Source organism: Geotrypetes seraphini, chromosome 11, assembly GCF_902459505.1.
Source record: "Geotrypetes seraphini chromosome 11, aGeoSer1.1, whole genome shotgun sequence".
NCBI classification, from domain to species: Eukaryota; Metazoa; Chordata; class Amphibia; order Gymnophiona; family Dermophiidae; genus Geotrypetes; species Geotrypetes seraphini.
Genome location: NC_047094.1, coordinates 111,426,862 through 111,441,707, shown reverse-complemented (window position 1 = coordinate 111,441,707; position 14,846 = coordinate 111,426,862). Strand labels below are relative to the sequence as shown.

Genomic DNA, 14,846 nt, shown 5'->3' with positions numbered 1-14,846 from the left:
GTCAAGGGCAGGAGGGCCTGGGATCCCTCCTGCCCGTAATGTAGTGCGGGGTGGGGGGTAGGGGGTCACCGTGGCCAGGAGGGTTTGGGCTCGCTCCTGGCCCGAACAACTAGCGTGGGGGGGGGGTCGCCAGAACCAGGAGGGCTTGGACTCCCTCCTGGCCCGATATTGTCGGGGAGTTGGGGAGTCGGCGGGGCAAGAGGACTTGGGCTCCCTTTTGCCCCGATTGTGTCGGGGAGTCGGGGGGGGGCAAGAGGGCTTGAGCTCCCTCTTGCCCCGATCGTGTCGGGGAGTCGGCGGGGCAAGAGGGCTTGATGTCAGAGAAAGGGCGGGACCGCCAAGAGGAAGCAGCAGGACACCGGTAGGAGCTTCTACATGATGGGGGGGGGGTCGGGAGGTTGTGGGGATGCGAGTGGTCCTTCAGGGTGGGGGTGCGGTTGTGTGCGAGCGGTCCTTCGGGGTGGGGATGCGAGCGGTCCTGCGGGGGGGGGGTGAATCGGACGTCGGGGGGGGGGGGGCATCAGGCTTTCAGGGTGGGGACAGGACTTCAAGGGGGAGAGGAGAGTCGGGGCGGGCGAAAGGAGAGTCGGGGTGGCCAGAGGAGAGTCGGGGCGGGCGAAAGGAGAGTCGGGCAGCATGCGCGGTATATAAAAATTTCTGTACATAAATTTGTGTTTTTCGCGCGCTATACCCGTGTGCGCATTTTACACGGGTGCGCGTTATCTACGTGAAAATACGGTAATCCTTGGGAGATGATGGGAGTTTGGAGAAATTTTCTTAGAATGGTCACAATGTAGCAGCATATCAAAGGGACTTTTATCTGAAGCTTTTAGAAGGAAATGCCACATCTAGATTCCTGGGTACATCATGGAGGCATCCACAATGATTAATAAGGCGTGAATGCATTCAAATAAAATGATTTTATGTACTTAAGAGTAGCTGAAGCTGTTGAATAGGGTGCTCGCGTCAGCGTCAGCCTCTCGCATTTATAAACGGTATTCTATGATTTCAATTTATAAAGCACCAATTGACATCTGAATAATTAAATGATTGGCTTGTGTCTAGGCCTTTTTTTTATTAAACTTTATTGATTTTCCAAATATGAACAGTGCAAATAATCAATTGAACATCTAATAAAACAATAAAAGCACATTCATCTTTCAAACATCTATAAGCAAGCATTTTAACCCACCCACCCGTCTGATCAATAAAAGCACAAACACATGTAATCAAATAATCATTCACTAACATTTCCTTATATATAATAAGAATGCAATCCCAGCCACCTTCCACCCACTCTGTATGTATATATTCAAAGGTATAAAACTAAAATACAAATAAGTCCCCCACCCTCCCCCTTCCCTTGGATGTGCATGAGGAAATAACAAAAATTAAGACTTACAAACAACTATAATGAGGCAATAAAAGATGTCAGTGGGCCCCAAACCAGTTTAAATATATGCTATGCCCCAATACATCAGCATTCATTTTCTCATATTTATAACTGGAGCATAAATTCACCCTGTTTTCATGAGCCGTGATTTACCTCCTTCTTGCAAACTGTGGTCCAGAGGCGATAATTCTGTGTCTCCATTTTCAGAAAGGTCATGTGTGCTGGCTTCACAGAGACTGCCATTGAGACATGCTTGGGACTCAGATATTGCAGCTCTCTCTTCGTCTGCATCCTCGTGCGTCCGATAAATCCATCGAGACAACCCCTAGAAAGACAACAGCAATCCTTAGCAGTCCTGAATTCAATACGACATGAAGACCAAAGACAGCAAAGGTGGTCCAAGGAAGGAGGAACAACCAAAGGATCATATATCAAATTGTATTGAAGAAGGACTCAACTTGACCACGTTTCAGCAATAGCCTTCCTCAGGGGTCATCAGGTTCTTCAACACAGAGTACAATATACACAAGGCTGGGCACGGACTTCCTGAGTACCAATCATTTAGCACAGCCATATTACAGTCCACCTATACCACCTACAAAACAGGTATATGCTAGTGTTCACACGGTAATTTTTTTAATGGCCACATGCTAATGGCAACTTCAGCATGTGATCAATTAAAAAAAAAAAAAGAAAGAGGACCACACCAGAATTAACATACAAAAAAAATTCAGTTGAAATGATATCGATGATTAGTAAAAAATAAAAAAATTATTTTCCGAATATTGGTGCTAAACGAGGTTGTTGATCGATGATAAGAATCTTCGCCCCAATTGAACATCTTTGCAAAAACTCAGGTTTTTTGACACGGGGCAGTTGAGGTCTTTTTTCCCCGTTGTATCCATCGATATTATTTCAACTGTGATTTTTTCTATGTTAACATTAGCATGCAGCCATTAATGCCAAAAAAAGGATAATCAGCCATTTTACTGCTGTGGTAAATATGGTATTAGCAAGCAGGAAAAACAAGCGCAAGGGGCGCGCTAAGGCCACGTTTTACCACAGCTTAGTAAAAGGACCCCTTAGCTCTGTATAGCGAAGTCCTCGACATTTTATGTATGTAACCCTCGTAGACCGTTTTGGATAAAAACGGTATAGAAATTTTAAAAATAAATACATTTCTGACACAAGTTTTCAGTCAGGTTAAAACGTATTCTTTTGTGGTAAAGATAATTTTACAGCTTGAAAAATCACTTACAGACATCCAAAATCACCGGATGAGAAAGGTGCAAGGGAAGCTCTGCAGTATTTGCTGGGATCATGTCAGGTTAGTAAAAAAAAAAAAATATATATCTAATATAATAAAATGCTAGGCCGCGCATGCGCACTAAAAAAAACGTGTTCCCTGAGCTGTCCCATTTTTTTTAGTGCGCATGCGCGCGTTTTACGTCATCACCTGCTCTCCACCTTGCGCCACCAATCACTGTCATCACCTGCTCTCTACCTCGCGCCACCGATCACTCCTCCTGCACTATGCCACGCCAGGCATGTCCGCAACCGGCCTCGAGCTCCTGGGGGCCGGCGGCGTGAGCCGCCCGGCGGTGCAGTGCTGAGGTCCCGCCTCCGCCCTACACAGCGCCGCCAGACCCGGCCCTACACTGAGATCCGCGATCGGGTTGCCATGGAAACCCCGCCGCAGCCTCGCGGCTAGGTAGGGGGACAACAATCGCGCTTATGTTCAAGCCGCCGCCACGACTCCTCTCTCGAACCGCACCAGGATCGAGAGAGGAGCTGCGGCGGGGGCTTGAGCATAAGCGCCATTGTTGTCCCCCTATCTAGCAGGCGGCCTTCCTCACCCGGCCCCACCGTTCCTTCCCTTCAGTTCAACTCCGCCTATGTTAAAAGGAGCTGCTTTGAAATTGGAGCCCTGCCGCCACCGTAACACGTTCCCTTTGCCGCGGTCCCATATGTCAGAGAAGGAGCGGGACCAAGGCAGAGGGGAATGTGCTACGGCAGTGGCAGGCCTCCGATTTCGACGCGGCTCCTTTTAACATTGGTGGAGCTGCACTGCACTTGATGGAGGGAGGGAAGGAAAGGTAGTTGTGCGCTGTTGAGCCCCTCTTTGCCCTCAGACCCTCTCCTAACTGCTCCCTCCTGTCTCAGACCACTGGGGGGAGGTGCCTGTCTTCAGCTGCCGGGATGGAGGGAGGGAAGAAGAAAGAAGGGGCCCTGGCAAGCGAGTTATCAAAAGCCAACCATAGCCTGGGACCCCTACATGATATGAATAATGACCAGACAACAAAAGGTAAGAAAAATAATTTTATTTTCTGTTTTGTGATTACAATATGTCAGATTTGAAATGTGTCTTGAGGGAGGCTGCTGCCACGGCTTTGGACAGAGGGGTACCATTTTCGTGGGAGCCGGTCTTCGGAGAGGCTTGGGACGTGGGGACGGATGCGGGAGGGGCTGCCGCTGCAAAGGGCTTTGGTGGGGGAGCCAGCCAGACCGCAAGTGTGGGGACGTTGTAAGCGCGGATTGGTCAAGGAGCCGCCGCTGCTGAGGCTTTGAAATTGCTCTCCCACCATCACTCCCTCCCGCCCCGGCTCTGCCTCTGCCCCTGCCCAAGTTCAAAAGCAGGAGACATCTAGCACCCGTTAATCTAACGGGCTTAAACACTAGTATATATATATATATATATATATATATAAATCTATCTATCTATAAAAATATATATATATAAATCTATCTATCTATATATATATAAAAAATATATATATATATATAAAAAATATAGATAGATAGATAGATAGATTTATATATACATATATATGTGTGTATGTATATATATATATATATATATGTCAAAAAGCAAATATTGACTCACCACCAGTTCCTCCTGGGTGTTTCTGAATGCAGAAAAGTGTTCTAGAACCTCCGCATAACTGTCCTGGGTAACATTGTTGCCATTCACTTTCAGAATACACTGTCCTGGGTGAAGACCAGCCACAGCTGCCTCTGACCCTGAAAGAGAAGGAAGGTTCAGGCATTTTACTAACAACAACAAATTCAAAAAAAAATAAAATAAAAAAAATACTTGAGAGGAAAAATAGGGTAAAGGTAATGGGACTTGATACACCACTTTTTCTGCAGTGGGAATTGAACAGCAACCTCAGGGTGCTGAGGCAGCTGCTCTAGCCACTAAGTTACTTCTCCACTCTATAGTGACCGCCCCTCCCCCCTGCAAATACTTTAAATTTGAAGCATGTAATCCCAGAAATTTGGTAAAATGCTGTCCTGTTTGGAACACGCCGAAGCGCCCCTTTTGCTTTGAGATTCAGCGTCGTCACACTCTCCCCAGCGTTTTCTCTGCCATCATCTTGTGCCTGATCCTGAGGAAGAAGATCTATACTCCGAAACAGAGATTTGTAGAGCATTTAACATCGCACGAAAAATGAGCATTCTAATCTCCAATCGTGCTCATATTCATTGAGATAAGTACTAACTTTCATAACCTTTGAAGTAATCTTGGAAGTTTTTGCAAGGTTAATTCGGTGCAGTGGTTGTTAGGAGAGCATAGACAGCAGTGGTCTCCAACTCAAACCCTTTGCAGGGCCGCATTTTGGATTTGTAGGTACTTGGAGGGCCTCAGAAAAAAATAGTTAATGTCTTATTAAAGAGTTTGAGACCACTGAGTTAAGGGGAACGGTTAATCCGCTGGCTGGGTTAAAGGGCAGAGGGGAGAACAGGACAATCAAGCCATTGTGACATCACTGATGAGGTTGGCTCTTATTGGTGGAATTAGGCATTATGACATCACAATCTCAGCTCTGCTTCCCAAAGACAAACAGGATGTCATGGTTACAGTTAAGCCAGTGGTCTCCAACTCAAACCCTTTGCAGGGCCGCATTTTGGATTTGTAGGTACTTGGAGGGCCTCAGAAAAAAATAGTTAATGTCTTATTAAAGAAATGACAATTTTGCATGAGGTAAATCTCTTTATAGTTTATAAATCTTTTACTAAGCCACGCTAGGGCTTTGGAATGGCGCGCGCTACATTGTCCCGCACACTAGACCTTAATGCCAGGATTGAGCTGGCGTTAGTTCTAGAAGCGTAGCGTGCAATAATTTTCTACATGCGCTAAAAACGCCAGCGCACCTTAGTAAACGGAGCCCTAAGTCTTAATAATAATATTGTAATTTATAGCTAAAGATATATATGAGCACGAAACTGTTTTATTTTACTTTTGTGATTATGATAAACGTGCCGAGGGCTTCAAAATAGTACCTGGTGGGCCACAAGTTTGAGACCACTGATATACAGGGAACTTTTTTACCGTCCTGAACTTTGAATCACATCATATGCTATTAAGCATTATTGCATACTGGAAGTGTCTCGCAGAAAATATATCAATTCATTTTTACACTTATCATTTGGACACTTTACACTTGTGCACATAGGTCCGAGGATGTTTCACGCTTGATTACCCCGTTGGGTGACTAAAGACTCATTTTACCAAAGTGCGCTAAAATGCCGCACGAACTAGCCGCAACCGCCTCCTTTTAAGCAGGCGGTAATTTTTCAGCTAGTGCACGCTATAGCGTGCGCTAATCTTGTGTGTGCGCTAAAAACACTAGCGTACCTTAGTAAAAGGAGCCCTAAGGCTCACAACTCCTATTACAGGTTCGTCCTGATTTGAGAGTAGTGAATACTGAGGACCTTCACATATATGCACATAATTCTATAGTTTAGTGCAATTTTGTATCCGAGATTTTCCAGTGGCAATAATTTTGCAAAGAAAGTATTCCACTATTAGCTCTCTATTTTTTATATTCTTTCTTTGGGGTTCTACGTTGCCTAAAGTACTGTTTGGAACCGCAGATTTTGCATCAGTATCTCTATAATGATTCGTAGGGGAGGGTCATTGGGGAAGGCAGACTAGATGGGTCGTGGCCCTTATCTGCCGTCTATTTCTATGTTTCTAGCTTGAGTAAGACCCGGATTAATAGAATTAAAACCAGCCAACACTGGCGGTGATGTATTAGGAGAAAGGGTAAGAGCTTGAGTAGAGGGAGATGAAGTAAATAAATTGACTGAGTTCCCTTTTTCCCTCTTTCCTGTGTCCATGAATCTCTTTATAAAGGCAGTTAATAATTTCAACTAAATAAACAGATATATGGAATTATCATCAAGGTTTCAAGGTTTTATTAAAATTTGATTTAATCGCTTATCTAATTTCTAAGCGAGTTTACAATATATGTAAAAAAAGAGCATGAACATAATAAAAATACCATTAATAATCATCATTTTTTTGCACACCGCTTAGAAGGCTTGATTAGGAGGTATAAGAAATTTTAAATAAGCTTGAAACCTCTAAAATGATTAATATTTTTTTTCTTAAAGTGTCAGTCAGTCATTTCTACGCGTATTCTTGCTAGAAGAGAGAGAGAGGTCCGGACCAAGAATAAATACTGCTCTTTCAAAAATCTAACTCAATCCCTGTTGAATTTCTCTTTTCCTTCCTTGATATCTCTTCTAAAGTCATCCTAGTTTCTTATGTACATCTGCCAGAAAATTGTCAAAATGAATGTCTTCTTTCTTTATTACGTCGGCTTATCTTATTTAGATCTAGTTTCTTATCATCTATTTTTTTTTTTTCTTTCGGGTTTCTGGGTACCTAGATTCTGTTATAAAGTATTAGTGTCATCCGACACTGGTATACATTATATTCAGGCATTCGCAGTTTTCACCAGCCTTAGACCCGGTATCCGCAGGTGCTCAAATGCGCCAAGGCCGTACTACACTAGCAATATTCGGTAAGCCAGGGGGTCCTTAAATCCTGTCTTTGAGGTCCACAACACAGCCTTGTTCACTGCTTCCATTGCATGCAAATAGATATCATGCATATTCATTGTGGAAAGCCTGAAAACCAGGCTGAGTTGTGGACCTCGAGGATTGTAAGTTATACATATAACTGGGATCACTGGCCACGCCCCACTCGTGCAATCTCCTTTATTGCACACTGCAGCAGATATACTACAGAATGGCGCTTAAGTTTCAAGTTTATTTTATTGTCGTCTCAATAACAGACTATGGGCTTTTCCTCCAGGAACTTGTCCAAACCTTTCTTAAAACCAGCTACGCTATTCACTCTTACCACAATCTCTGGCAACGCGTTCCAGAGCTTAACTACTTTCTCTGAGTGAAAATAAATATTTCCTCCTATTGGTTTTATTTCTGTGTAACTTCATCGAGTGTCCCCTAGGGCTCCTTTTATCAAGGCGCGCTACAGGGGTTAGCGCGTCGGACATTTCATCACGCGCTAACCCCCGTGGCAGCCTAAAATCCAAATGCCTCGTCAATGGAGGCATTAGGTACTAGCACGGCAGGCGGTTTAACGTGCGGTATTCCGCGCGTTAAACCGCCACCGCGCCTTTGTAAAAGGATCCCCCAGTCTTTTGTAATTTTGGACAGAGTAAAAAAAAATCAATCCACTTGTAACCATTCTACACCACTCAGGATTTTGTAGACTTCAATCCTATCCCCCCTCAGCCATCTCTTTTCCAAGCTGAAGAGCCCTAACCTTTTTAGTCTTTCCTCATACGAGAGGAGTTCCATCCCCTTTATCATCTTGGTCGCTCTTCTTTGAACCTTTTCTAGCGCCGCTATCTCTCTCTTGAGATAAGGAGACCCGAATTGAACGCAGTACTCCTGGTGTATTTAGTGGAAGGATTCCCAGTTGGACAGCACCGTTTGCTGTCATTTGGCTACTAAAGGACATTTAATAAACTATGGGAACCTGTAAGATATTATTGTAGATACTAGTTTCTTGTGTGTTCTCACTTGACATTAATACGGCACAATGCTGATCTCTACTTTTATTATACCCTATCTCTGATGGCGATTGATATAACACTGATTACGAATGCATTCTATTCTGTTTTACTCGAGTCATAAATATGGTAATGCTATAGCAAAGGGGTAGGGAACTCTGGTCCTCGAGAGCCGTATTCCAGTCGGGTTTTCTGGATTTCTCCAATGAATATGCATTGAAAGCAGTGCATGTACATAGATCTCATGCATAATCATTGGGGAAATCCTGAAAAACCGGCTTTCGAGGACCGGAGTTCCCTACCCCTGCTGTAGCACATCCAACCCCTGTCTGTAACTGTGTTTATTGTATAGCTATGTTAAGTTCAGAAAACTGTCTCCCTACCGATGATGCCTCATATTAGCTATGATGTATTTGATCATTACTGATGCAGAGTTAAACATGTATGTATAAATATTGTTTTCTTTATCTGTATTGTTGTTCACTGTCCACAGATTTGAACTAAAAAAAAAAAAAGTCTGATGCAGAGCTATTGTACTTTTTTCAATATTTAAAAAAAATTGCAAGAACACTTAACAGGAAGGCAGGAAATAGAAATTAGAACAGGAAATGCTTGAATGGCATATCTCAAAGCTCAGAAAAAAATGTAAATTATTTCTAAAGTAATTGACATCACATCAAAAACCAATTTATTGCTGTGCAGTTCTGCTGAAGTGAGAGAAACTGTTAACCCATTCTCTATCGGTCTTAGCAGCTCATGTAATACAGAATGATGATGCCTTTGCTGTCCCCTAAGACTGTCTTTCATCACGAGTTAAATTGGTTGCCTAGTAGAAAAAAGCCAGCCTGGTGGCTCTGTGGCAAGAGCTATGTGTTTCCATGCGTAAGATCCTTGGTTCAGTTTCCACCTTAGGTCTGCTGTGGTGGGCATGCCATCAACATAGCACTCACAGCACCTAGCGAAAGGGGAGGAGATTGGCTGATAGAGTTTTGATCATGAATAAGAGCCACATCTAGGGGTCAATTTTACAATTAGGTTACTCTGTGTAGACACCCTGAAAATGCGTGATGGAAGCCTAGTCCAGGGGTAGGCAATTCCGGTCCTCGAGAGCTGGAGCCAGGTCAGGTTTTCAGGATATCCACAATGAATATATATGAGATGGATTTGCATGCACTGCCTCCTTGAGATGCAAATCTATCTCATGCATATTTATTAATTCAATGTTAGAAAATCATGTTGCCCTATCCTATGATACTATTTTATTCGGAACGTCTATGAGATTCAAGAGTCAAATTTCAGCAAATAACAATAAACTTTTGTTAATACTGACGGAGGTTGCCATTCAACATATTACTGGAAATTGGAAGGACTATACTAAACTTAATTATACCTTTTGGTGGAATTCAGTTTGTCATATTTATAAAATGGAGAGAATGCTTGCTATACAGCAAGGAAATTATAATAGTTTCAAAAAGATTTGGGGGCCATTGATTGCATATTCTAATGATTAGACACCTTGGACACCTTTTTATTACATAGGACTATATTTAATGTGGGGATGGGGATGTATGTTATGTGATTTAATGGGTTTATTCCTGATGAATGGGACGGGTGGGGGAGGGGTCTTTTTTATATGCATTTGACAATAATTGTTAGAATGTCAAGTGATTTGTACGAATTATCTGATTGAATATTGTACACTTGTTGCAAGAGTTAAAACTGAATAAAGAATTTTAAAAAAAAAAAGGAATTGCCTACCACTGGCCTAGTCTATAATGGTATCTTTAAAAACCAGCACAGTACCAATTTTTAAGGGAGTTTCAGAGATGATCCAGGAAATTATAGACTTTCTTGCCAGTCCTGGTTTTAAAATTACATCCCAAAGCAGTGTAGTATTCATAATCCATGATTCTATCCATAGAAATCAGGTCTGCAGGTCCCATAATGCACCAGGATGAGGTTGGCAGAAATTCAGGACTGGCCAAAAAGTCTCTCTTCTGGAATAGGTAACCTGATCACTTTGAGTCTGATGTCAGTGCCGGTCAAAATAGTAGAGACTATTATAAAGAACAAGATTACAGAGCATGGATTAATGAGACAAAGTCAACATGAATTTTGTCAAGGAAAATCTTGCCTCAACAGTCTACTACATTTCTTTGAAGGGGTGAAAAAACATGTGGATAAAGGTGAGCCAGTCAATATTGTGTATCTGGATTTTCAAAAGGCATGTCACAAAGTACCTCATGAAATGTGAAAATCATAGGACAGGAGGTAATGTCCTATTATGGATTAAATGGTCAATATTCTCAATGGGAGGAGTTAAAAGAATGGCCCTGATGTGCAGAGACCAGGAGGGGATTTTCTGCCTTAACCCTGAGGAACCTAAGGGCCTTAACCTCAAGATTGAGTGGCATTGGTTTTTAAAGAAAACACATCAGACACAGATAATGATATGTAAAGCTATATACAGAATATGACAGGTTTAGAAATACAGTGTTAAGAATTAGATCATAGTAAAGTAAGATGTGTAAACTAATAGTTTCCAGACGTGCACGCGAGTAGAACAATCTAGTGAATCTATTTAATTTTATATTCAATCTACAACAAAAATAGTGGACAGTTCAGACAGTTAAGCACTATTGAAAGAAACACTTAAGGGCAAATTCTATAAGAAGCGCCCAAAAGTTAGGCGCCAAACTAGGGACCGTTCAGCGCGATTCAAGCAAAATTGGGTGCTGTTTAATGAATCACGCTGAGCGGCACCTATTTTGGAGGCGCCCAATAAATAGGCCAGCTCTAGGCACAACTAAAAGTTAGGCGCCCATGCGAGCGCTTAAGCACGCTTAAGAGCAGCGATTCTGTAACAAGGCGCCTAACACGAAGCCACGCCCACACCTAGCATGCATAGCGCCTATTTTTTTGAAGGCCGCCCAAATTTTTAGAGGCGGCTTGTTACAGAATCGCTCTTTTCTTGATAGGCGCCTAAGTTTCAATTAGTGCTGATTAAAAAGCTTAATTGAGCTTGTTATTCAATTTAGATAGGCGCCTATCTAGTTGGGCATCTCTGAAATAGGTGCCTATCATTAGGCGCCAGTTACAGAATTTGGGCCTGAGCTTTGGACTCCCACGTTTTTTTTAAAACTCTGTCACCGTTTTCCTCTCCACCACCTCCCTTGGGAGCGCATTCCAGGCATTCACCACCCTCTCTGTAAAGAAGAATTTCCTTACATTGCTCTTGAGTCTGCCACTCCTCAACCTCAAATTATGTCCTATGGTTTTACCAGCTGGAAAAGATTTTGTTCTACGTTAATATCTTTCAAGTATTTGAACGTCTGAATCATATTTCCCCTGTCCCTCCTTTGCTCTCCCGCACCGTAACCCGTAGATTTGTTACATAAAGCACCAAACACAAAAGAGAAGACGTGTTTTCCTAATAACATTCTGATTCTAATTAATCACGTCTTTCCATTGGACCAATAACGAAGCCAGAGTATGGTCTTTCTCAATTTCAACAGGGGGTTGATCTTCTAAAATAAGTTTTTAACTTATTCTCCAGATAACTTAAAATGTGGTCCCAGGATGAAAAGCAGAAAACACCACCACCCAACAAGAGTGAAACTGCCTTTAGAACTGGGACAAAAATATTTTGTTTCAAAATATAAGACCCAACATGGCCAGTGTTTCGGCTCTTGCCTGCTTCAGGGGGTCTTTTCTCTAATCAAAATGATTTATCAAGAGCTGAATGCCAGACACGTAGTGAGGAGAATATACATCGCTACTAGTTCCAGCAAAAGTTTCATTACACTTGGGATTAAATCACTTTGTAAAGAGAAAAGACCCCTGAGGCAGGCAAGAGCCGAAACACTGGATGTGTTGGGTCTTATATTCTGAAATAAAGCATTATTGACCCAGTTCTAAAGGCAGTTTCACTCTTGTTGGGTGTTGTTTTCTGCTGTACATTCAGACTCCCTTGCTCTGTATGCTCCCAGGATGAAAATAATAATAATAATAATAATAACTTTATTTTTCTATACCGTCACAATCTGACAACTTCTCAGTGGTTTACATCGAAGAAAGCTGGACAATCAGCGAAGTACAAAATACAAATAGCAAAAGTACAATATATTTCTTAAGGATAATCAGAGTAGAATTGTTGCAATTATTAAATAATTAATACATTTTGTAATTTCTATCAACTAGTACAGTTTTAATTTCTTTCCAAAAAGCGCCGTAGGTCAACCTGGCTCCACTAATGTAATTACCAAACCAGGACTGCTGTTTACTTGCTTGAAACAAACATCCTACCCAAAAATGACCTATATCTATAACCAGTAATCTATGGATAGGCAAATATCAGCACTGACCACTTCTCCAGTAAACTTTCCAACCTTCAGAAGGGACATCCATTGGAAATCAGAAATTATATTTTGACAACGCACCCACCTGTAGGCTAAAGTTCTACTTTTCAACAAGATTTGTAATCAGATTATTTTATTTTAAATACACTCCGTTTGCTATTAGACCCCGGGAAGAATCTGTGGAGACCAGTCCTGACCATCCCAAGCTGAGGCGCTCATGTCAACCATTCTGGAGGGGCTGGCTCTTACCTCTTGCCACAGCATGGACGTAGGGTGGCGCCGTTCCTCTTATCTGAAAACAAAGGGCTTGTGAAGAGTCTGGGATTTTTAAAATCCTGTTGAAAATAGAATTTAAAAAAAAGAGATGATGTAGCCCAGGTGTACTGGTTGTACTTTTTGTGCAATGTTATAAATAATGCAGTGCTCTGACTTAGCATTGTCACCTCTCTTTCCTGTTAAGTGCACACATGCATATAAGAGAAAAAAAATTCAAGTTCAGATGCTGTATCTCAAAACAATAAAAATACAAATGTCATGAATACGAACTGTCCCTATTCCCAGTAAGAAAATCCATCTCTTAGCACAAACTCCGTTTCTCAGGTAAAAAGCTCAATTGCCGATACATTTAGGCTTTGATATTCAGAAAGAAATATCCATATACCAGCTGCCACTATTCAGATATCTGAGCTGGCTTCCACTAAATATCAGTGTAGATATGACTGCTGAATATCCTTCTGGATTGATTCAGCACTGTCCGGATATTATGTGGGCAGAGTTACATTACATTGCATTACATTAGGGACTTCTATTCCGCCTATACTTTGCAGTTCAAGAGCTAACTGGACATTTCCAGTGAAGTTACAACAGTTTTGGGGTTTTTTTTGTTGTTTTTTTTTGGTTACAAGGGAGGAGAGGTAACTGGATTAATTCCGGAAGAACTTGCAAATTGGATATTAAATTGACTGTACGTTACTGTGTGATATAACAAATAGATTACAGTTAGAGTATAAATAAGATTACGTTACATTTCAGGGATCTGAATACTTGGTTGGTGTTTTGGGGAGGAAGAGATTATTTAAATGGAGGTTTTGGGGGAGAATTTATCTAGGAGGAGGGGGAAGGGTTGGGTTAAGATATCAACAGGTTGGAGGTGGAGTGGTTAAGTTTTGCTGCTTGCGTCGCCAGAAGGTTATCAAATTAACTAGAGAAATCCCGCAAACTTTTTGGCCGGCGGCACACTAAACCCAGTGCCCTGGCCGGAAGGCACCCATGCGTGATGTCATCACGTCGGCATTCACGCATGCGCGGAGGCCCATCTGGCCACGACCTTGATCCCGTCACTTCGGTGGGGGATCCTGGAGGAGGGGAGGCGCGGGGAGAAGAGGCGAGACGTCAGCGCCGGCTGACTGCCTACAGGACATGCCTCTGTGAGAGGCAAATCCTATAAGTGGTCAGCCAGCGTCAGTGACTCTCTTATACCGGCGTCTCGGAGCACACCTGGAATCTGCTGCGGCACACAGTTTGCGATACACTGATCTAGAAAGTACCAATATTCAGCCATCATAGTTTTATCGGGATAGTGTTCTGAATATTGCCACTCTCACAATGGCAGTAGTGCAGTCCACCCTCCATCGACTCTTACCTAAGTATTCAGCAGCAGAAATCGCTATCAGATAGCAGCGCTAAATATTCATGATTTAATTAAATGCTGTCAATTAAAAAACAACAACAAAAAAAAACAACGACCATGGAATTCAAATATCATTGGAATATTTGTTTCTCAGCAAACTACTGGAACAACTCAAAACAGGTCACAGGTCTGCTAAACTTTGAGCGTGTCATTAGAAAATAACGTGGCGTCTGAATAAAGCAGAAAGTGGAAAAAAGACTAGAAATCTTTACTGTTGATCAAAGGACGTTGGCGTCAATATTCAAAATGCTTTATGCAGTTCATTTCAGAGTTATTGGGGTATTTCTATGAGGAGCCACCTACTCCCTCTTCTACGAAACCACACTAGCGGTTTTTAGCGCAGAGAGCCGCGCTGAATGGCCTGCGATGCTCTCGATGCTCATTGAGTTCCTTTGAGCAGCAGGCCATTCAGCGCGGCTCTCTGCGCTAAAAAACGCTAGTGTGGTTTCGTAGAAGAGGGAGTAGGTGAACGCAGAATGTTTGGGGTTTAATGTTTTATTTAACAAAATATGGAGTCCATTGGCAATATTTGCTGCTTCACATTAAAAGATAATATATTACCTTGAGTTCTTTCA

The 14,846-nt window shown here is 42.3% G+C and overlaps 1 protein-coding gene across 3 annotated transcripts in view; it reads right to left on the bottom strand.

Annotated features, from left to right (window-relative positions):
* The window catches only part of PREX1 (phosphatidylinositol-3,4,5-trisphosphate dependent Rac exchange factor 1), a 346,652-nt gene that overhangs the window by 64,963 nt on the left and 266,843 nt on the right, over positions 1 to 14,846 (bottom strand). For all 3 annotated transcript variants that reach the window (XR_004541127.1, XM_033963869.1, XM_033963870.1), the window contains exons 19-21: positions 12,831 to 12,916; positions 4,278 to 4,414; positions 1,547 to 1,718 (exon numbers count right to left, since the gene is read on the bottom strand). Coding sequence is in view for 2 of the 3 variants with exons in the window: in XM_033963869.1 (XP_033819760.1) it covers positions 1,547 to 1,718; positions 4,278 to 4,414; positions 12,831 to 12,916 (395 nt within the window). In the remaining variant the exon portion in view is untranslated. The remainder of the gene's footprint in view (positions 1 to 1,546; positions 1,719 to 4,277; positions 4,415 to 12,830; positions 12,917 to 14,846) is intronic.